This window comes from Gopherus flavomarginatus, chromosome 6 (genome assembly GCF_025201925.1).
Source record: "Gopherus flavomarginatus isolate rGopFla2 chromosome 6, rGopFla2.mat.asm, whole genome shotgun sequence".
NCBI lineage: Eukaryota > Metazoa > Chordata > Testudines > Testudinidae > Gopherus > Gopherus flavomarginatus.
In genome coordinates, this window is record NC_066622.1 from 126,016,476 (window position 1) to 126,038,299 (window position 21,824).

The window sequence follows — 21,824 nt, forward strand, 5'->3', positions numbered from 1 at the left end:
CCTCGCTGCATCAGGCACAAGATGGCGGCCGTGTGGCTGACCTTGGTGCATGAGGCGCCGCTTCTCCTCCGCTTGCTGCTCTGTGAGGAGAATTTGCTGGAACAGGGAGTCCAGGCTCATTTCTGTCTCCTGGGATGAACGGGGGGGGGGCAGGACTTGGGGTTATTTCCCTGTCGCTGGGAGACTTATTCACCACTTCAGAGGCCCCTCACAGGGGGGTAGGGAGCTCTTCACTAAACCTGACTCCTCTCCCTTTAGCAGCAGCCTTGTGCTCAGTCCCTCACACCTACCCCTCCTCCTGCCTGGCCACCTCAGTTCCTGCCTCTCTACCTCCCGACCAGTGTCTGGAGGAACAGTCCCTCCAGAGGGGTTTGTGCAGCTGAGGAGAAGCCCCAGAACCAGCCCGTGAGGCAGGGAAGCCTGAGGTTAGAGCAGAGGAAGGAGGCTGGGTTGAGGGGTGGGAAAAGACGATCTCAGCAGTAGAAGAGGCTGGTGGTTTTGGGGGGCAGCAGAGGGAACGGATTGGATGGAGAGAGCATGGGAGGTAGCGGGGGGTCTGCTGGTGGAGAAGATTGGATTGGTGTGGGGCAGAGGTAATCTTAATACATAGAGGAAGGGGTGGTAGTCCTCGTTGTACAATGTTTCAGAGTTAACGGGATGAAACAACTTCAGCAAAATGTTATATTATAGTCAAGCTACTGTTGAACAAAATAAGGCTCTGATGAAACTTGAAAACATGAAACTGACCCATCTTATGTGAAACTGATATGATTTTATTTTTAAATTGGCACAAAGTGAAACAGAGAGAAGAGTTCACAAAGATGAATTTAGGAAAGCGTTTTAGTAGTGAAGCTTCCTAACCAAAGGCCAAAGGAAAAATGGAAACTATTAGTGAAATGGGGAACTTTTGACAATTCAGATAGCTATTTCTTACCTGAGCCTGTGAGTGAACAAGTCATTTTATAAAAATTAAAGAAAAAGAACTACAATATCTTGGGATAAAGGCAAAAAATAAAATGAAAACCATTCTTTGAAGTTTTCAAGACTTTACTGCTATGGTTGCAACAGGGGCTTTCATGTTTCAAACTGTGAGAAAGCTGCTGTATGCCAGGATGGTGTTCTGTGTCACATATTAGAAGAGCTGCTCTTTGTGGCAGGGCTCCAGTCTCAAATTATGGGAAAGGAACTGTTCTTCATAATAGAGGAAGCCAGAATCCAACTATAGTGCATTTCTCGATATCTGAGGATGCCCAGTGAGCCCTTTTACAGCTCTGGTAAAGAAGTCTTGAAATTCAGGATGGAGGAAGTGAAATAGTCTTTAGAGTTCAGCTTGGTAGCTGTGACTTGGGCCTCAATTCTGCAAACATGCACATGCATAACTACACATAGTAGTCTCATTGAGTTCAGTGAGACTACTCATGTGTAAAGTTAAATACGTATGTAAATACTTGCAGGGTCAAAACTAAATGTTAATGCATTCCTGTTTAACTAGAGCCATGCAAAGAATAAGACCTTTTGTAAATTGTTGGCTTTTTCCTACGGTGGTTTTAATTTTATTTTGTAGGTCATATCAGTGCATCCTAATCTTAATCTATATCTGTATCTTAATCATCATGCCCTAATCAGGTCATGTCTTTTTAATGTACTTCAGAATTAGTAATTGCCTTTTGTAATCAAGGTGCTGTGACAGTAGTAAAGTTTTCTCTACAAACTCTAATTTGTGTAAGAAGGGGGTGGGGAGAGAGATTTTGTTACTAAGTGGAGCTAAGCATAAGAACACTTTTCAATTTAAAAAGAACAGGAGTACTTGTGGCACCTTAGAGACTAACAAATTCATTTGAGCATAAGCTTTCGTGGGCTACAACCCACTTCATCGGATGCATAGACTGGAACGTACAGCAAGAAGATATTTATATATACAAAGAACATGAAAAGGTGGAAGTAGCCATACCAACTGTGAGAGGCCAATAGAAGGTGTGAGATTACTTAACATGGTCATCTTGTTTATCACTTCAAAAGTTTTTTTTCTCCTGCTGATGTTCCAGTCTATGCATCCGATGAAGTGGGCTGTAGCCCACGAAAGCTTATGCTCAAATAAATTTATTAGTCTCTAAGAAGCCACAAGTACTCCTGTTCTTTTTTGCAGATACAGACTAACATGGCTGCTACTCTGAAACTTGTCAATTTAAATGCATGTATTTTTAAATTTGTGTCAGATTTTTTCAAAATTTAGTGTCAGATTTTTTCAAAAACAATATAATTTTGATAGCCTGAAATATAAATTTGAAACCTCTTCCCCCTGCTATCCTCTAAATATTTAGAAATATTTATAAATTAAAAAAAAATTAATGGAACCTTCAGGATGTACAGGAACTCTGAGTAGCTCTTATTCTCTTCTCCCTTGTTTATTGCTCTTATTCAACGCAGCATGTCTAAAATTAGGTACTGATCTTGTGTATATTTAAGCATGTTCATAACTTTTAAAAAAAGGGGGAGGATGGGTTGGGATTTTTGCTTTTCTCAATCTTCCACACTGTGGACCCCCTCTTTTTCCTCGTAACAGAAGTCTCGAACACAGCCACACAGAGATGCCAGAGTCTTTGGCCTTTAAAAACATTTTCTATCCAACCAAACGTGACATGAGAAATGCCTTGCCTTTCATGCTAAGATGCTGTGGGACACAGAATGTGGGTCATTCTCCCTGTCTTGATTGTTTTATGGCAATCTGCTTGGACAGAGTTCACCTCTGGGAAGAAGGGGGCCATAGGCAGCTGTGAAATGTCTAAAGCACCAATCCTGTGTTTGCACACAGTAACATGGACTTTCACCTATGAGAGGAGTTCCACTGAAGGCAATGGGATACCTCCTGGGCACAGGGAGATTGGGACCAGAAAAAAAACACCACTACACAGTCACTAGCAAGAGGAAGACTCCCTCTCAGAATCAGGAGCAATGTTTGTAGCTGTATAACCCAGACTACAGAGGTACTATTGGTTAAAAGTTAACAGTCAGCTGAATGGCTGGATACAACTCATGCAATCATTAGATCCTTTTGTGTTAAGATTTATGTAGACATTTACTCATTAATCAGTCATTTAAACCAAAATGGCTTCTCCTGAGCTATTAATCTGGTTTAATGGGCAAATTCAGAGACTTCATATGCACAGTAGAATAGCGTGCTACACATTTTGGTATAGGAAAAAGCTACAAGAAGGTGCACATTGGTAGCCTTGTGATGCCTCTAGTGCCTTGTGAGTCATGAACCTGTTAAATGTCATTTTAAGAGAAATAACCTTTGTAGAAAACTATTTTTGGTGGGAGTAAAAGGAAAATAAGGCTGTAGTAGAACTAAGTTAGGTAATATGGCCTCCCTCTAAAAATAACAGTAGAAAGATCGAAAATACAGAAACAGGGAATAGTTTATAAATACATTTCTTCTCCTATTTTGAATACATTTAATGTTTGTTTTTTCCTAGCCATTTTTCTCTTGTTTACCTGTAGGATTTGGACTGCCTGTCCCTCTTCTGATTACCCATCAAGTCCAGCTGTCCATTCAGCAATATCAAAGGCACAGCTAATAAAACACTCTTGAAAGAAACAGAATACTGAATAATTTCAATATGAAACCAAAGTGCATGAAAGTGGCTGGAGGTCAACAAAGTGCTCCTGAAATAGGTGCTTGGCATTGTGGGGGCAGGGGACAGTTTTTATTCAAGTGCTTCTCTCCCCCTAAACTGCCTCACTTCAATCCCATGCTGACTACTTCTTTTTGTCTACCTCCACCTTCACTCTTCCCCTCCCATTTAACAGAATAGGTCAAATTCTTCTTTGTGGTAATTCCACTTACTTTATTTTGTGTTTGTTTTCAGTGATGAAGTCCCTGCAGGGAGTTGGTGCTCAAGTGTGACATTATTAAAAATGTGGTTTTGAACAAGAAGGGCCTGATTCTGATCTCACTTAACTAAATTTTAACCCGGCATAACTAACTCCATGACTTCAGTGGAATCAGTTCTGATTTGCACCAATGTGGGATCAAACTCAGTGTTTTGGCACAAATGAAATGAAAATTAAAAAACAAAAACAAAAATTCAAATTAATTTTACATTGAGCCATTCTAAAGAGGAACATCAACTAAGTTACACTTATGACTGCATTGTTACAACAGAAGAAGCATCAGATAGTAAAACAGATCTCTCATCAATGGTGATGGCCTATAAAAGGATGATTGACTAAAATAGATACATCACAGGGTTTCCAACCCCAGCAAATGACATCAGTTCTGGCACAGGGAAACTGGACCTATGTTCCCACTTTGGGCAGTTAAGAAGGCAGGGCACCACTTGGGGCTATAAAGGAGTCAGGGAGTCAGACAGAGAGAGAGACCTGATGAATCAGGTGGGAGCTGCTGGAGACCAGAGGGCTGGAGGACCTGGCATAGAGTTACTGGGGAGTTGGAGGAAACTGAGGCAGATGCACTTGTTGTGCTGCAGCCTGCTGAAAACAGGTGCTGTAGGGCAGTGGTTCTTAAACATATTTGATTGTGCCACCCTTCTTTGTGTCTAATAGTTTACGTGCCTCTTTCCCCCAGGCATCTGGCCAGCAGCCAGCGCTCAGTTCTCAAGGCAGAGCAGAGAGCAGCAGCTGCTGACTGGGCACCCAACTCTGAAGGCAGCGCCGCTGCCAGCAGCAGCACAGATGAGAACCACAACCTGCATTGGCTCCCCGATTTTCTGCTGCAGCACAAGTTAAAGCATGGTCTACATATACCCCTCTTCATCCCCTATACTATGGCCTGCAAGGTGGGATGTATTGAAGTCAGTGCTCCAGCTTTAAACCCATTGGAGGTTCCCCTTCTCTTGGATGATCCTCAGCAGGGACCTTGCAAGAAGGTTCTGCTTTTTTTGTGTTATCTGAGCAGGGAAAAGGACTAGAACATGGCAGAAAATCTGCCCCCAGGTTTTAACTGTTGCCCAGGGACCTATTTTAATATTATGTTTGGCCTGCAGGGTGAAAAGCTTAGGCATAACTTGTATGCAGCATATCCTATATCTGCAGAAATACATTACAAACATGAAATACTGGTGTTCTTCATTTAGCTTTGTCTTAGAAAAGTTAGAAGTACAATTTTAAAATCATTTTCTTCCAAACAAATCCATTGATTGAGCAGCCAGTTCAGTACCACTGTCAAATACAAATATAGGACTGATTCTGCTTGCATTCATATCAATTATTTCCCCCAACTCCCCTCACCCCCATTTTCTTGAATAGAAGCAGGATTGGCCCCATGGTAAATTCTGCGGAAATAAATACAGTCATATTGGACTCCATCTTGTGGCTGTGAATGGTAATTTCAGGATACTCTTTATGCCTAACACCCACGTTTGTTTTTAATGTTTAAATTAGTGCTGCCAAATCAGCAAAATAGTGTTTTGTCCAAATGATTGGTTAATTCAACTATTGCTACTGCGGTTGTTAAGAGTGAAAAATATTTATACTTCCAGTAACATTTTGTGATTTTCCTTTGAAGTAATTGGACCAGATTATTGTGCAGATTTATATCCTGTGTAATCTCAGTGATTTATGTAAGTGTCAGTGAAGAACTTGGCTCATTGTTTTTCCAGACTGAAAGTGTTCAGTATTTCAAAACTGAAGTAAATAAAATGACATCACTATCTAATAAATTGTTAGTTATTGCAGACAAACAAAAATCTACAGTAGATCTTTGAATTTAAGCAAGCAGGTTAATATTAAATAATAGCATTAGGAAATGACTTTCTTACGCCCAGACAATGTTAGCGTCACTGGAGGATTAGTTATAGCCTTTTGCATTTTGCTAGGAATGTAAACAACTTTTCAACAGATGTCCCTTATAAAGGAAGCCAGCTATTAGCATTGTGATATCTCTGTTTGAGTCTCACATCCAAGATTTTGTGTAATTCCATCTGGAAAGTCTTCATTGGATCCCATCCCTAGGGGTTATAAAGTGAAGATTTTTTTTTTAAATCTAAGCCTTCTATTGTCTTTTAGTCATCATCATACAGCACCTGTTTTATTTCCTGATTGTTAATTCTGCTGTGTAAAAGGTCTTTACATTGTATGTCTGCAATGCTTTTTTAATTTAAAAGGTAGCTCACCTGTCTTCTTTGCTAGACTTTTCCCTTAAAACTTTTTAAATCTAACTTTCCTAATAATCTGGATATTTGACAACTGAGGCCTTCCTTTTGAAACATTTATCAGAGCTCTATAATTTTTTGGCATGACTATAGTAACATATGTAATGAAGGAAAAATATGACTAATCTGTCATGTCGTAAAAAACTAGCAAAACAAAAAACACTTTGGTTTAGTGTTGCAGCAAACTTGTTTAGTTGTTAATCTGGAAATCTACAGTTTGGTTTTAGTACTTAGTAGATAGGACTCAATTGTTTGAGGCAGCTATGAGCTGTCCATTTTCACAATGGAGAGAGGTGAACAGTTGGGTCCCCAACCCTAAGAAGCTGCACTGGAAGCTGTGCTCTTCAACATATTCATTAATGATCTGGGAAAGAGAGTGAACAGTGAAGTGGATGATACAAAATTATTTAAGATAGTTAAATCCAGAGCTGACTGCAAAGAATTAGAATGGACTCTCACAAAACTGGGTGAAACGGCGACAAAATGGCAGATGAAATTCAACACCCCCCCCCCACATCCCTATGATGATGGGTTCTAAATTAGCTGTTACTGCTTAAGAAAGAGATCTTGGAGTCATCATGGATAGTTCTCTGAAAACTTCAACTCAATCCACAGCAGCGGTCAAAAAGGCTAAAGAATGTTAGGAACTATAAAGAAAGGGCCAGAAAATATAATGCCACTATAGAAATTCACTGTGCTCCCAGACCTTGAATATTGTGTCCAGTTTGGGTTGTTCTACCTCAAAACAATATAGTAGAACTGGAAAAAGTTCATAGAAGGGCAACAAAGATGAGCAAGGGTATGGAACAATTACCAAACAAGAATAGACTAAAAAGATGAGGACTATTCATGTTAGAAAAGACTCAGTTAAGGAAGATAAGATAGAGTTCTATATACAATCATTAATGTTATGGAAGAAATGGATGGAGAAGTGGTATTTACCGTTTCCCACAATACAAAAACCAGAGGGCACCCAATGAAATTAATAGCACTGGTCTACAATTTTTGAGAAGTTGTCTGCTTCAGAGATAAAATGTGATATTTATTATGTATTTTGATGTGCTGAATTCAAATATGACAATTAAAACAACTGATTGGCTACTGTTTCTAAGATATTTAAGTTTTTACATTTTATGTCTATTTATATTGTGTAGATAGTAGAGTTTTAAGCATAGATTGTAAACCTAGGTCTTTTCATGTGTTTATGGTTGCTTTACATGATAATATTTCACCTGTCCTGTTTATGTAACACTTGAAAAATCAGCAAAAGGGTTATATAAATAAAATTTATGATGAAACAAAAGGCAAAAAACTATTATGTACATAGTTTAGTCCTATTCAGTGTCTACTCGGCGCTTCTTGGCTTGTCTCTTGCATTCATTAAATGGAGCATCTCTTGTCACTCTCCAGCAATAGTCTGCAAGCATTGATGGGCTCCATTTGCCCTGATAGCCTGCCAGGAGATTCCACTGCTGTAGTCTGGAGCCCAACAGCTCTGCCTTACTCTTGGGTAGTTCCAAATCCCTGACAAGGTCATTCAGTTCACCTTGTGTTAGGAGGTGTGGTTCAGAGGAGGAGGATGGAAGAAAATGTGGGTCCTTGTGACATTGATGGTTCAGGACCAGAAGCTTCAACCTCTTCCTCTTCGTCATCTGACTCAAGTGAGAATGATTCTGGTGCATCAGAAACCGGCAGTCCTTCTCCGTGGGGTACTGGGCGTATAGCTGATGGAATGTTTGGATAATGCACAGTCCACTTTTTCTTCTTTGACACACCTTTCCCAACTGGAGGCACCATGCAGAAGTAACAATTGCTGGTATGATCTGTTGACTGTCTCCAAATCATTGGCACTGCAAAAGGCATAGATTTCCTTTTCCTGTTCAACCACTGGTGAAAATTTCTTGCACAAGTGTTGCAGCATACGTGTGGGGCCCACCTCTTGTCCTGATCTCCAATTTTGCAGCCAAAATAAAGGTGACAGGCTTTCTTAACCATAGAGTTATACTGCGCTTTTATGATGCAAAAGTCACTTCACTACAAACATAGCAGAAGTTATCTGCACTGTTCACACAAGTACGAGGCATCTCTGCTCACTTTGGCTAAACAGAAATGTGTCCCTTTGCAAAACCAAACACTGACAAATAAGAGAGCATGACACTGTATGATTTCTAGAGCTGATATAGGGCAATTTGTTCAGCAGAGTGATGTAAGCTTCGTTATGATTGCATCATCCATGACTTCTAGGAATAACATGATGCAATTCATATCATGTATGACGCAATACCAGCTTCAGATTGCATCATTCATTGTTTTGCCTAAAAAGCAAGTACTGTCCAAACCCAGTCATAGATTTATTCATAGATCCAGTCAAAGATGTATTTTAGTCATTTCTGGTTTAAATTGAGATCCCTTCCCTTTATAACTCACTTATCCTCCGCCATTCCCAAGTCAAGGGTCGTATATACTGACCCAATAGCATATCTTGAAAACTAGAGCCAATCAACAATTTTAAGCATCATTTTCGTTCTCAGTGACCCAGAATTAGTAAAGTTGGACTACATTTATTTCAGAAGCATTTTGGCTGTAGAGCGGTGTAGTCAACAGGTTTAATGCAAACAAGAGGAAGTACTTCTTGCACACAACACAATATTAACATGTGGAACACATAGCCATGGGATGTTGTGAAGGCCAAAGGTATAACTGGTTTTGAAAAAGAACTAGATTAAATTCATGGAGGATAAGTCTATCAAGGGCTGTTATCCAAGATGGTCAGGGATGTAATCTCATACTCGGAGCAGCCTAAACGCTGACTGCCAGTGGTCAGGAGGGGAAGATGGGGTGGATCTCTAAAGAATTGTCCTGTTTTGTACACTCCCCCTGAAGTTCTGGTAGTATCTGCTGTCAGAGAGAAGATACGGGGCTAGATGGACCATTGGTGAGACCCTGTATGGCTGTTCTTTTCCTCGGGGCTAGAGAAGAAAGCACCCAGAAAACTGAAGTGTACCATATTGAAACTTAAGTTCTTTGTAGTTTATGGTAGTCAGAAAGAGGTGGGTACACCACTTGTTTTGTGATTTGTTTTTTATTAGCCTAGATACTGTTATTGTGGGGTCTGACCCATGAAAGATACTGAGAGCTCTTACATCTCATTTAAATCAATGGGAGTTAAGGATACTCGGCACTTTACAGGATTGGGCCCTTTGTTATGAAGTGTAAGCTTGCATTAAAATAGACCTAAGAAAAATACTCATTTTGTTTAATGACTCAAAATGAGCAATTTTAAATATTTTACCATATCCTTTATAACCCCATTCCATTTCTTTGATCCCTCTTTACCTGTCTGTTGCATGTTACTGTTTTTTCCCCAGAAGCCTAGCTCCTTTTTCAGTATCTAATGGTTATATAATCCCGCCTTACTTTATATGATATATAAATCCTGTTGGGTCTTGAAATATGTATTTAAAGTTAATTCATCAAGATAAAAATCATTTTATGATTTCAGTATTTAAATTGACAGTAGCTTTTATAGAATATTACTAGATCAGTATCTGTCATTGTCTTCTCTAAGGCAGTGGTTCTTAAACTCTTTTTTTTTGTGGACCATTTGAAAATTGCTGAGGGTCTCGGCGGACCACGTAATGATCTTTCCAAATGTTGTTTGTACCATTAGCTAACTATTGTAAAGCGGTTTGGATAAAAGCACTATATAAAAAAACCCTTAATAATAATAATAAATTTTTTGTTCTACAAATAAAAGCACACAACTCATATTTTTATATCAGTAGTCTTACTTGCTAATGCGATGGATGTGCCCTCTCACTCCTGCTGTGACACCCCTTCCTTCCCAGCCCCGCTTGAGGGTTCTCTCCCCCATCACACCAGCCACAGATCTGGGGCTGGGAAGGGAGGGGGTCCATCCCCGACAGCCGCAGCCCTGGAGCTGGGGAAAGTCGCCTCTTTGTCTAGCCGCCACAGCTCTGCACATCCCAAATTCCTCCCACTCCCTCTTCTCACCCCACTACCCCCTCCCACCTACTCCCTGTTCCCCCCAAGGCCACCACCTCACCTTACATGTGCGTCTTCTCTAGGGTCCAGGCACCTAATTAGTGGAGCCATGCCTGTGCAGCTTCACTAATTAGGTGGGTTGGCCTTCATTCTCTCATGTGCGACCACCCAGGTGCGCACCTTAGAGGGAAGTGTCCGTAGACCACCTGAATGGAGCTCACAGACCACAGGTGGTCCACAGACCACAGTTTGAGAATCTCTGCTCTGAGATATTTCAGAAGATTTTTAAATGTTTTATCATAGTTCATAAAGCCCAACTTCTTTCTGATACTGCAGATGTACCAACAATATGATACATATTAGATGGTTAAAGAAAATAAATAAAACAACTTAATTTTCATAGTCATAACAGAAGTGGTATTTAGAACTAATTTAGATATTTTTTAAACTCTTCCCTTAATTTCCATTAAAGTTAGTTGGCATGATGAAAACAACTTGAATGCAAAAAACAAGTGTTTCCTATTTTTTTATAATAATATTTTTGTCTGTGCAGAAGGCTTTCATCAAATTAATCTCATAGCCTAGTATGCCATATTCCCCGGTAAAAACTTGCCAATTGATTTATAACTTCGTAAGTAGCAAATTTTACTTCAATATTTACAGCATTCAATATATTTCTTTCTATAAGTATAGAAAAGCACAAATACTGTAGAACTAAGATAATGTTTAATGGTCAACTAAGGTAAAACAGGCAAGTTTTTTTTAATGGCAATGGATGAGTCAACCTCTGAATATAGTAATATGTCTTTCCTCTATGGGAGACCTAGTAGGGGATGAGACTGTACATACCAGTAAGCTTAATACAAAGGATCTGAGTTATTTGTCTAGGAGCTGTTCTTTTCCCTCCAGCTCCCTTAAAAAGAATCTGAATAGCTCTTAGAAAACTCATCTAGCTGAGGAAACTGGTTAAGGCCTTTCTTATCTGTTAATTGCAAAAACTAATCTGGGAAACAACAGGATAATCCTGAGGTCTACATAAACAGTGCCCTTTTCTTTTTGATATGGCTCCTTTTTGGGTGCGGGAGACCTTATTCAGAGTAGATTTGGCAGTGGTCATTCATGCTACCAAAATCTCCCTGTCTATTGATAGAGATACTGTTTCTGTGATTCCATCTGTTTAAAAAAAAAAAAAAGTGATTGCAATTAAAAGAGAGCCTGCAAGCTGTACCCAAACATACATCCCACTTATGCCTCTAAGGGATTACTCCTTTTTTTATGACGCAATTTTCAAAGGCTTGCATGGGCACAAATAACGTTTTGCATGCTTCATCTGGGGCTCAATGCAAAGGCAAAGCAATAAAAAAAAAATTCATTTTGAGCAAAATATCACAGCGAGAATAAGCTGGAATTATAAAATGTTCTAGATACATAAACAATTATTTACTTTGTGTCCCAACTGCTGCTTTTTAGAAGCTTCAGCATGTCCACTCTCTGTTTGTGTGAAGTGTGTGTAAATAATTTTTCTGGTTTATTTTTTTTAAAGATTACTGAAAGAAAATAACAGAAAAGTGAATGGTAATGAATAGCAAAGCAAATATATTGCTTTCTTGTGAAATCATCATTATACCTCTCTCTATCTGAAAGTTAAATCAGACAGTTTCATATTCTTTCTCTCTCTGCTTTTTGAGTATCTCATCATTATTATCTCTGTATTATAAAGTAGGTATACACAGTATTTTCATAGAACTTTTATGTCAATGATTTTTTAATGAGATCATCTAAATTCTTTTATTTTAGTCAGTCACGTTTCTATGGATAACTGTTTTTGCAACTAGTTGATGAAATGGTTAATAAGACTGCACTTTAAATTTAAAGGCAACTGTTGTGTGTTAAATGCCATTGGGTTTCCCAGAACTGTACAAATAAAATTAATAATAAAAAAACCCCTCTGTCCCTTTCTAGAGAGACATCAGAACGAAAGGGCAAATCCTGCATATGTGCACATGATTAATTTTACCTATATAAGTAGTCTAATTAGAGACATGGCTTGAGTAGGCTGAGCATGCCAGGTTACAAAGAGTTTGAGTGGGACAATTTGTGCAGAATTATACCATTGCTCTTCAAGGTAATTCCAGCTTTAGTGCACAAGAAGCTTCTCCTTCCCCAGTAACTGACCCAAATGTTATATATTCTTCTTGGTATTTGTGCATGTGATCAAATGCAATATCTGGACTGTCCGTACTCCAGGTAAGTCTGAACTTTTTGTCTGAGCTGTTTATGACATCTCAGCACTTTTTGGGTAGGGAGGTTAATAAAGTGCATAACCTCCCCAGCTTGACTGTTGTCAATTCTTTTGTAGAATTTATATTCTGGCAAAATCATTAGTTAGCAGTTTGGCAAGTCCAATAGGAGTTACTTCTATATCTGAACACGCACTGTCATGTGGTCTTTACTTAGTTTGAGATGGATGTAGGAATCTCTGGGCAATGCCTGCAGAGATTCCCTGCCTATTTTTTGGTCGACCTAAAGTCTCAAAAGTACCTTCCAGGATATATTCACCAATGTTTTGATTTAAGTAAAAGTTGAGACAGTAATGAATATTATATGGGAAGCCTTAACAGCCTTTGTGGTGCGGCTGCCAGACATGCTGCTCTGAGCGGCGTGGTAAGGGGGAAGGGTGCAGGGGGGTTGGATAAGGGGCAGGGGGTCCTGGGAGGGGATGATCAGGGGACAGGGAGCAGTTGGATGGTTCTGCAGGGGCGGGGCTGTCAGGGGATGGGGACCACAAAGGGGTTGGATAGGCATGGGAATCCTGGGGGGCCTGTCAGGGGATGGGGGTTTGGATAGGGGTTGAACAGTCAGGGGACAGGGAGCAGTGAGGAGCTGAATGGGGGGGCGGTCAGGGGCGGGAGGTCCCAGGAGGGGGCGGTCAGGGGACAAGGAGCAAGGGGGGTTGTATGTGTGGAGGGTTCTAAGGGGGGCAGTCAGGAGGCAGGAAGTGGGAGTGGGCTAGGGCCAGGCTGTTTGAGGAGGCTCAGGCTTCCCTACGTGGCCCTCCATACAGTTTCACAACACCGATGTTTGCCCACCCTTGGACTAGATGGAAAACATAGATTAGTGAGAATTTACTTATTACCTCTGATTCCACTGCGTTTTGGACAATGTCTCCTTCATTTCTTAATCCAGAAAACATAGAAAGTTCTCACTGAACTTCATTCCATTTAGTAAAACTTCTCAACAAAACCTATATTAAAATGGAGTTAAGCTTGAGAGTATATATAAAACCAATTAATTTACCTGGAAATTCTCAAAGATTATTCAGTATAACATATACTCTATTTTCCTTCAAAATTACAGCACCTTGAGGCCTGATTAAATGTTCTGAGAACCTCTGCTTTAAGTGCATAATTAAACTCAACCTTTACAATGGCATCTTCCAGCTGACCCATCATCACAATTTAAATTAGGTGATTCTCAAAGCCCTTGACTATTCCAGGCAGCATGAAGATTCTTTCCCACAAAGCTCAAGTTTCTCAGCATCCATTTAGTCAAACAATGTCCATTCTGACTGCTCACTTACAGCAGTTCAATGAAAACATCATGGAAAAGTTCAAACACAGAAGCAGCCAGGGCCTATTATGCTGACCGATATTGTCTCATTGTTTTCCTGTACTCTCTCATCAGTCTGTATCCATCTGTTGTCACCTCTTGTCTTGTACTTAGATTATGTTTGTGCTAAGAATTGTTCTGTTTTGTTGTTTGTACAGTGCCTAGCCCAATTGGATCTTGATCCATGACTGGGGCTCCTAGGTAATACAATAATACAAATAAAAAACCAGCACCAGAATCTGTACATATTGGGTTTCTGGGCACCAGAATCTGTAGGTCAAAACTTTTACCATTCAAATCTGATATTTGGTGCTTGGAATCAAATTCAGTCTTTAATCAGTTAAATATCATTAGTCCTTCAGAGAATCTAAGGTAGTGGTTTATAGTTTAGAACTGATAGTGGAAAGTTTTGAAACATTTGTCACCTATCAAGTAGGTCATCAAGCAAGAGCAGAACAGTAAAAACTCAAAAAACTTTAATTGATGGTTAAATACTTCAGTAGTAGATTGAGGGAGAGAAAGAAGGAAACCAGAGATTAAAATCAAGAATCCTAAGCTGCTCAGAATGATATTTTCTAAATCTACCAGTATGTTACTAACTGGAAAAAAAAATAATGTTCAGGTGGATTTGCTTAGCAGAAAGACAATTCATTCAGACAAAATGCAGCACAAGAGAGCTGCAACTGTTGAGGAATTCCAGTAACACGTTTAATGATACTTGATCTTATTACCAAGTGACTCAGATTCTTCAGCTTTTATAAAATCCATTTTACAGCCATTAAAAACATATTGGGTTTTGCCCAGCTCTTGGTTTTTTGACTCCTACCCAAAAAGAAAAGTGTAGAAAGTGTATCTAATTTACCTCAACTTAGCCAAGGAGGTTGTGATTCTCTCTGGTGACATATGTGGGTTAACGTGCTCTCTTGTAACAGAAAAATCTGCTGTGACATGCTCTAATTCTGTGCTTAGCACGGTCTCACTGAGACCTCAGTGGTTCAGGAGCCAAATTAGCAGCCAACATTACCCAGAAGAGCCACAGTAGTATGAATTAAACGTTTCATTTTCTATGTTTATATATATGAATTATTCTCACATCAAAATGACTGACCAAGTATTATTATTTTATCAACTACAATTGGGTAATAACATAGTAAAAGCATTCTGATTGGTTAATAATTAAATCACAGTGTTTTAATGTCATGTGCTGCAAAGAGTCTCAGGAGACACATTAAAGAGCCACATTCGCAAGCCTCAGGGCTTGTCTATACTTACGGCTAAATCTGCACTGCTGTGATAGATGCAGCGGTATCAATTTAGTGGGTCTGGTGAAAACAAGCTAAGTCAATGGCAGAGCGCTCTCCCACCAACTTCTGTACTCCACCTCCCCGAGAAGCGTACGGTAAGTCGGCAGGAGAGCATCTCCCATCAACACAGCACAGTGTAGACACTGCTTTAAGCCAACCGAAGTTATGTCAGCTTCACCAACGTAACTTATGTAAGTGAGGTAGCATAATTTAGGTCGACTTGCTCAGACTGAGGGCTGATCTACACTAACGCTGTATCACTGGCCTAGCACATGATGACTATATGGACAACCAGCAGCTAATACTTTGTAACTGGCAGGTGTTAATTGCTTGTAGCAGTACCAGCAAAGAAGAAGAGTGTTCATGTATGCAGGGGAGTGTACTCCAAATAGATCATGCAGACTTCTAAAATCCCAGAAGACGATTAGCAACACACAGTTTCTAGTCTGTGATTTAAAGATTACTTTGTGGTGCTCCCCAAGTTTGTGAGGCACTTCACCACTACCTGCCCTTAGCCTGAAGGAGGCTTTTCTGTGTTAGCTGTGGGTCAGCTCCCTGAAATCAACAGCTTCTGGTAGCACAAGCACTAGCCACCAGGCGTTTGCAGGTCTCAGTCTCTCTGTGTAGGCAGTGCTAGGCACATATCAACCCTCAAGTCCTTGGAGACTTATTTGTAATATCTTGCCCCTTATCCTGTGGGGCCCAAAGGAAAGTATGCATTGGCTTGTAAGTTTCAGCTCAGGATCAGCACTTTGCTTAACATCATAACATGTAAATATCTTGATAATAAACCTATGCTTGTTTTCACTATAAAAGAGCTGAGATTCAAGAAATAGTGAGTAAGAATATTGGAAACAAATGGTTACATATAAAACAAAATCATAACACTTTCTAGAGACTAACTTTAACTATCAGGTTAACTTCTCGCCAAAATAAATTTATCTCACACAAAGTTCTCTGCAGAATTTTCAACCAAGGCTGGCTGAGATTCCACTTTCATGAATGCAAACATGCTGTCCTTTACTTTGTAGGTACAGGATAACAGGATATCTTCTTTGCCTTCTAGAAATACCTCCAAAGTTCATTTCTTTACTCATGGACAGGATAACTCCTGTGGCTTGTTTTTTCCTTTGTGCTCTTCCTGTTGACTTCATATCTCTTCAACTTTTCCTTCATATGTAAATGGACATCAATTGGACATCAGTTGTGTTAGCTTACACTGCTTAATTTACATCTCAACAGAGAGATACATGTTTCTTAACTCCTGTCTGAAGGAACCAGTCTGAGACATGTCACCTTCTGGTGACCTGTTTTCACTTTACATGCTGAAGAACATAATTTTTAGTATAGATACATGACTCCTTACATAGTATCTATATATTTTACAATGATAGTGATGACGAGTGGGACACCAGCTTTCATTTGAGACCTCACATGACATTCTTTGGTGAACCAGAATCAGGAAATTCCTGTAACCCCACCACACTCTGTTGTCATTTGGCAGTAAGAAGCTCTTGGGTCACACATATAAAAATATTATTTCTGATCCTAGGGCTCAAAACAAAAGTCTTTCTTTTTTATTTTTGGATGACTCACTGGGTAACTTAATATTGGCCATCTACTCTCCTCTTGTAGCTGTCACCCTGGCCATTAATGAAAGCAAGATACACAGCCTCAACTTATTTCTATGTTACTTCTTCAGTTCTCCAGCACGTGGTCTTAGAAAGGGGGCAGCTTATTTCCTCCCAGGCTAGATAGCAGTACCAAGCATGTCAGTTAGGGGGCATGCCTTTTCTCACACAATTTGGGAAGATGGAGTTCTAAGGTCATTCCTGAAGCATGCGTTACTGCATGATGATATATTACTGTTCAGCCTGTTTTCTCCTAAAATGTCTTGTCAGAGAAATTATACAGCAGATTAATAAATCAGGTCAGATCTACTCCGTATATGTTTCCTTCAGTCCTGTCTTGCCACATTCAGATCAATGGTTTTGCAGTGAAAAGATGCCCTAAGTTATACATGGAAAATGAGAGATTCTCCAAACCTACAAGTCCTCGATAAATCCTCAGGTCATATTCATATTGGACTAACTAATCAGCTACTGATACTAACAGTAATAGTGCTCTGTCAATATTTCTTTTTTCTTCATGATATTGCCTCCACAGAGTCCAACATGCCTAGCCATGGAAACTTTTAAAGGAATAATTGTCGATTATGTAGTGTACGTAAGTTCCTAGAGCCCTACATCCCATAGATGGACCTTGTGAAACCCCCATCCTATGCAACTACTGAATTCCTTTGTTTATCATCTGGAGTAGTAATGGAACAAACTGATCTCTTTCCCCCCCCCATCATATTAGATGCACAAGTCTCACTGTAAGGTGCTTTTTAAAAGTTGCATTAAGTTTAGGCTGAAAAGTTTCTGATTTATTATTTTACTTTAATGATTTTTTTAAATACTTTTAGTTAAGATGATGGAATTTAGAAGCTGATTCTCTTTCCCCATGATGTTCTTCAGTTCAAATAGATGTGAAAAGTACCCTTTGTGGCTTGGGGGGAGGGAACTCAGCTTTATTATTTATTATGAACAATTATATTGCTGTAGTGCCAAGTTGGGGCACCATTGTGCTAAGCACTATACAGACATAGAAAATGGCAGTCCCTCCTCCCAAAGAGTAAAAAGATAGTAGGTCAATAAGACAAATGAGTTCAGGGTGAGTAAGAGTGACAAAAATAGAGGGTAGGCAATTCATAGCCAGTAAAAAGCAGTAATCACAGCTTGCCACCTCCCTATCTGTTATCAAGTTGTAGTTTACTGTACTAATTATGGAAGAGGTCAGTTTTGCAAAGGGACTTGATGGAGGATAAGGTGGTAGCCTTAGGGATTTTGACTAGGAGGTTTTCACGTGCATGAAGTGGCAGCATGGGGGACAGTACAGAGAAGTGTCCAAGTTGGCAATCAGGGCTGACATCATTGGCACAGTGAAGGCCATCTGATGGCTCAGAAAGCTGATGAAGATAAATGGTAAGGCTTCAAAGACACAACCAAGAAATTTGTGTTTGATGCAGTAGTGGATACAGCCCATGGAGGGATACAAAGAGGGACATGAGGTGGTCAGAGTGACAAGTCAGGAAGATGATCCTGGCAGGATGATTTAAGGGGGTAGAGATGAGTTTTCAATGTGTTTGGCATCAAGGGCAGAGAGAGGAGGAGTAAAAAATTGTTATGTAAGTGATTCAGAAGCTGAAGTCCCACTGAAAGTAAGTGGGCTTCAGGTCCTAAGGCACTTGAGTACTTTTGAAAAAAAATTTCCACAGAGATTATTCTAGTAAAGGTATAAGCTGATGAAGGTCTGAAAAAGAGCTTTGGTTTTCTGGACAGACAGAAAAGGCTGAATTTTTGAAATATGGAGATAGACATGGCCTAGGTGTATACTTCTAGAGAGGGCTGAGTTAATGATTATACCCAGATTATAGGCCTGTGTGACTGGGAGGATGATGGTGGTTGAGAAATCGAGAAGAGGGGAAGGCATGGCGAGGGAGATTAAAAATTCAGTTCTGGAACGTATTGAGCTTAAGTTGTCAGTTGGATATTCAGAAAGAGATGTCCAAAACATAGGCTAAGGTGTGGAAATGGACGCAGGAAGGCAGGTCTTCACTAGAGAGAGATTTTCAAAATTGTCAGTACAAAAATGACATCTGAAGCTTTGGATAAGAGGACTTAGAGATACAGTATAGAAAAGAAGAGCAGATGGCCAGAGACTGAACCTTTGGGGACATCCACTGAAAGAGAGAGGAAGAGGAGGACCCACCAAATGAAGGCAGTCATGTCTGCAAGGCCTTCTCACAAAGAGCCCAAAAGGCTCCAGAAGACTGTTTTGTAATCACCTCCTGCAAAATGCTATTGTAGCTCAAGAGTCTGGGAGTTTTCCTAAAAAGGGTAACTTCAGGCATATGTAGTGTGACTCTTGGTTACAAAATATGATGCAAAATCCTAGGATGAAGGGGGTTCATCCTCTTGTAAAGAATCCCTATAAAGAGCTGTCAAAGTGGATTCTGCTTCAGAATATATTGTCTCCACAGTATCACAATGACCTTCCTTCCTCCTCTCTACTTCTGATCCCAGCTGTAAGTAGATTTGGGAGGCAGGGAGGGATGGGATATTTATGCTATTTGTTTATGGACCACAAGGCTTGGGGTTTTTTATATGTACTGTAACTGCCAACTACTGCTTAAGAAGGTTCCAATGCTAATTCTACAGCAAAGCTTTGTTGAAACAGAACATGAGTTACTGTTGGTAAGTAATCCCTTTTTATACAAGTTAAGGAGTTGTTTTGTTTGAATCATATTTTTACATTTCCTTCCTTCTGAGTTACCATTGATGATCTGTGCTACTCAGAGCACTTAAAATCACAATCTTTTTAAAAAACATGTCTATGTACTGCTAAATGTGAAGAACATATATTTAGTTTGGTTTTGTGAGCTCTAATAAAACTTGAATTTCTTGCTAGTGTTACAAAAGTTTCCCTTTCTGTGTAACCAACCAGTTTACAGAATGCAAGATGATCTGTGGGCACAGATGCAACAATGTTCCACTTATGCTTTTACTCATATGTCCAACACATATAGTGCTACAGTCTTTCCTTCCATTATGTAGGAAATATGAATGATAGATATGTATGCACATCTGCAAGAGAACAACTTCTTGTACATGTCACTCAGCAGTTGATTTTATATTCGTATTTCACTTTTGTATCTGAAGTATGCTGAACTTTACTCACTATAAGCCAGATTCATTCTTGATGTAACTCCAAAGACTGAAGTAACACTGGGGTGAGTTTTTGCCCTGTAGATAAAGGTATATAGTAGTTTTTTAAGTGATGAACTATAAAAAATTAGGCACAGAGTGCCTGTTTAGTGTTCAGAAGACTGATTTGTCTTTCAGAGTTTTGGCATGTTTTTCCATTTCACATTAATGTGTTTATTAGTTCTTTGCAGGAAATCAATGCAGTATCAAAAGCTCATTAGTCTGAATATACATTTCTTAATTAATGTGTGGCTAGTTCTCATAACTCTAGTAAAACTTTTCAAACTTTGAACGTGTGTGGGCAGTAGGATAAGTTGGTTTTTTTTTTATATAATTTGAAAACATAAGGTGAAAAATTACCATTTTCTCTGTCTCTTTCCCTAGGTGGCTCCACTACCTGACTGCAGGCTTGTTTGCCATCAACTGGCACCCACAGAGCAATGCAATCAGCAACGGTTGCAGAGAATCTGCTGCCAGATGCCCCCTAGTATGGAAATGAGATCCAGACTCTGGTGTGATGGGTGAGCTACTGCAGGGACGATGATTGTTGAAAATGGTTTAGGCCAGGTAGTTGCTGGCAGAGCACCCCTACGGTAGAACCTCAGAGTTAGGTTCTTCGTAACTGTGAAATGTATATAACACTGAACAAAACGTTATGGTTGTTCTTTCAAAAGTTTACAACTGAACATTGACTTAATACAGCTTTAAAACTTTACTATGCAGAAGAAAAATGCTGCTTTTTACCATCTTAATTTAAAGGAAACATGCACAGAAAGTTTCCTTACCTTGTCAAAAAAAATTATTTTTTCCCTTCATTGTTTTAGTAGTTTACGTTTAACATAGTACAATGCAATATTTGCTTTTTTTTGTCTCTGTTGCTGCCTGATGGCATGTTTGCGGTTCCAAATGATGTCTGTGATTGACCAGTCAGTTTGTAACTCTGGCGTTTGTAACTTTGAGGTTCTACTCTATTCGTATGGTGGAGGTGGAGAGGAGAAAGGATTGGAGAGAAGGCTCCTAAAAACGCATTCTGTTTCAGAGGGAAAGTTGCTGAGCAGAGAAGTTTTTGAGTGGGGAGCAGAAGCTCAACAGGACCGAGGTAGGGAAAGAAAATAGCACGGCTGGAAGTGCACCAGGCAGCCAGTGAGGTAGTTGTTAGAAGGCTGGGAAAGAAAGGAACAGAATTAATGTTTTTCCAGTAAATTGTTTCTAGCTCAGCTCCCTCCTTCCCCTTCCTTCTGCCCTTTTGGATACATCGAGCCTCCCACAGAACCTTCTAGTTGAGTAGTGTCCCTTTACTAGTCTTGATGAGCTCCTGCTCCACTGCTCTTTGGTCTCTGGTCTCACCAAAGTCTGGATCCTCTTCATGAAAGAGAAGGTGCTAGACAGCAAATCCACTCCATCTGATGCTTATCACCTTATTCAGAACTGTCAGATCCCACTTCCTATCACATAATACCAGTTCCTTGGGTGTCATAGGTTTGCTGCCAAGAAGTGGAGCAACCTAACGGAGAGAGAAAAGGTAAAAAGAAAATACTTTGACCTTTTTTTATTTTTTTTTTTACTTTCAGGAATTAACTAAAAAACCTACAATTATTGTTCTTCTTCGAGTGCTTGCTCATATCCATTCCAGTTAGGTGTGCGCGCGCTGCGTGCACGTTTGTCGGAATATTTTTACCCTAGCAACACTCGGTGGGTCGGCTGGGTGCCCCCTGGAGTGGCGCCGCTATGGCGCCAGATATATACCCCTGCCAGCCCAGCCACCCTTCAGCATAGTTAGTTTAGTAATAGTTAGCGGGGTTCGGGGAGTAGCCCCTCCCCGCACCCGGTGCCGGAGCCCATGCCCGGCTCACCGGGTTTTAAACCGTGCTCGGCCTGCCACAAGGCGATGCCGACAGGAGATCCGCATGACTCCTGTTTGAGGT

General features: G+C 40.0%; 1 protein-coding gene across 1 annotated transcript in view; it reads right to left on the reverse strand.

The window, feature by feature from the left end:
- The window catches only part of CCDC172 (coiled-coil domain containing 172), a 35,614-nt gene extending 35,494 nt beyond the window's left edge, over positions 1 to 120 (reverse strand). Inside the window, exon 1 of the mRNA XM_050959070.1 lies at positions 42 to 120. Coding sequence (XP_050815027.1) covers positions 42 to 120 — 79 coding nt within the window. The remainder of the gene's footprint in view (positions 1 to 41) is intronic.
- Between the last annotated feature and the right edge of the window lie 21,704 nt (positions 121 to 21,824).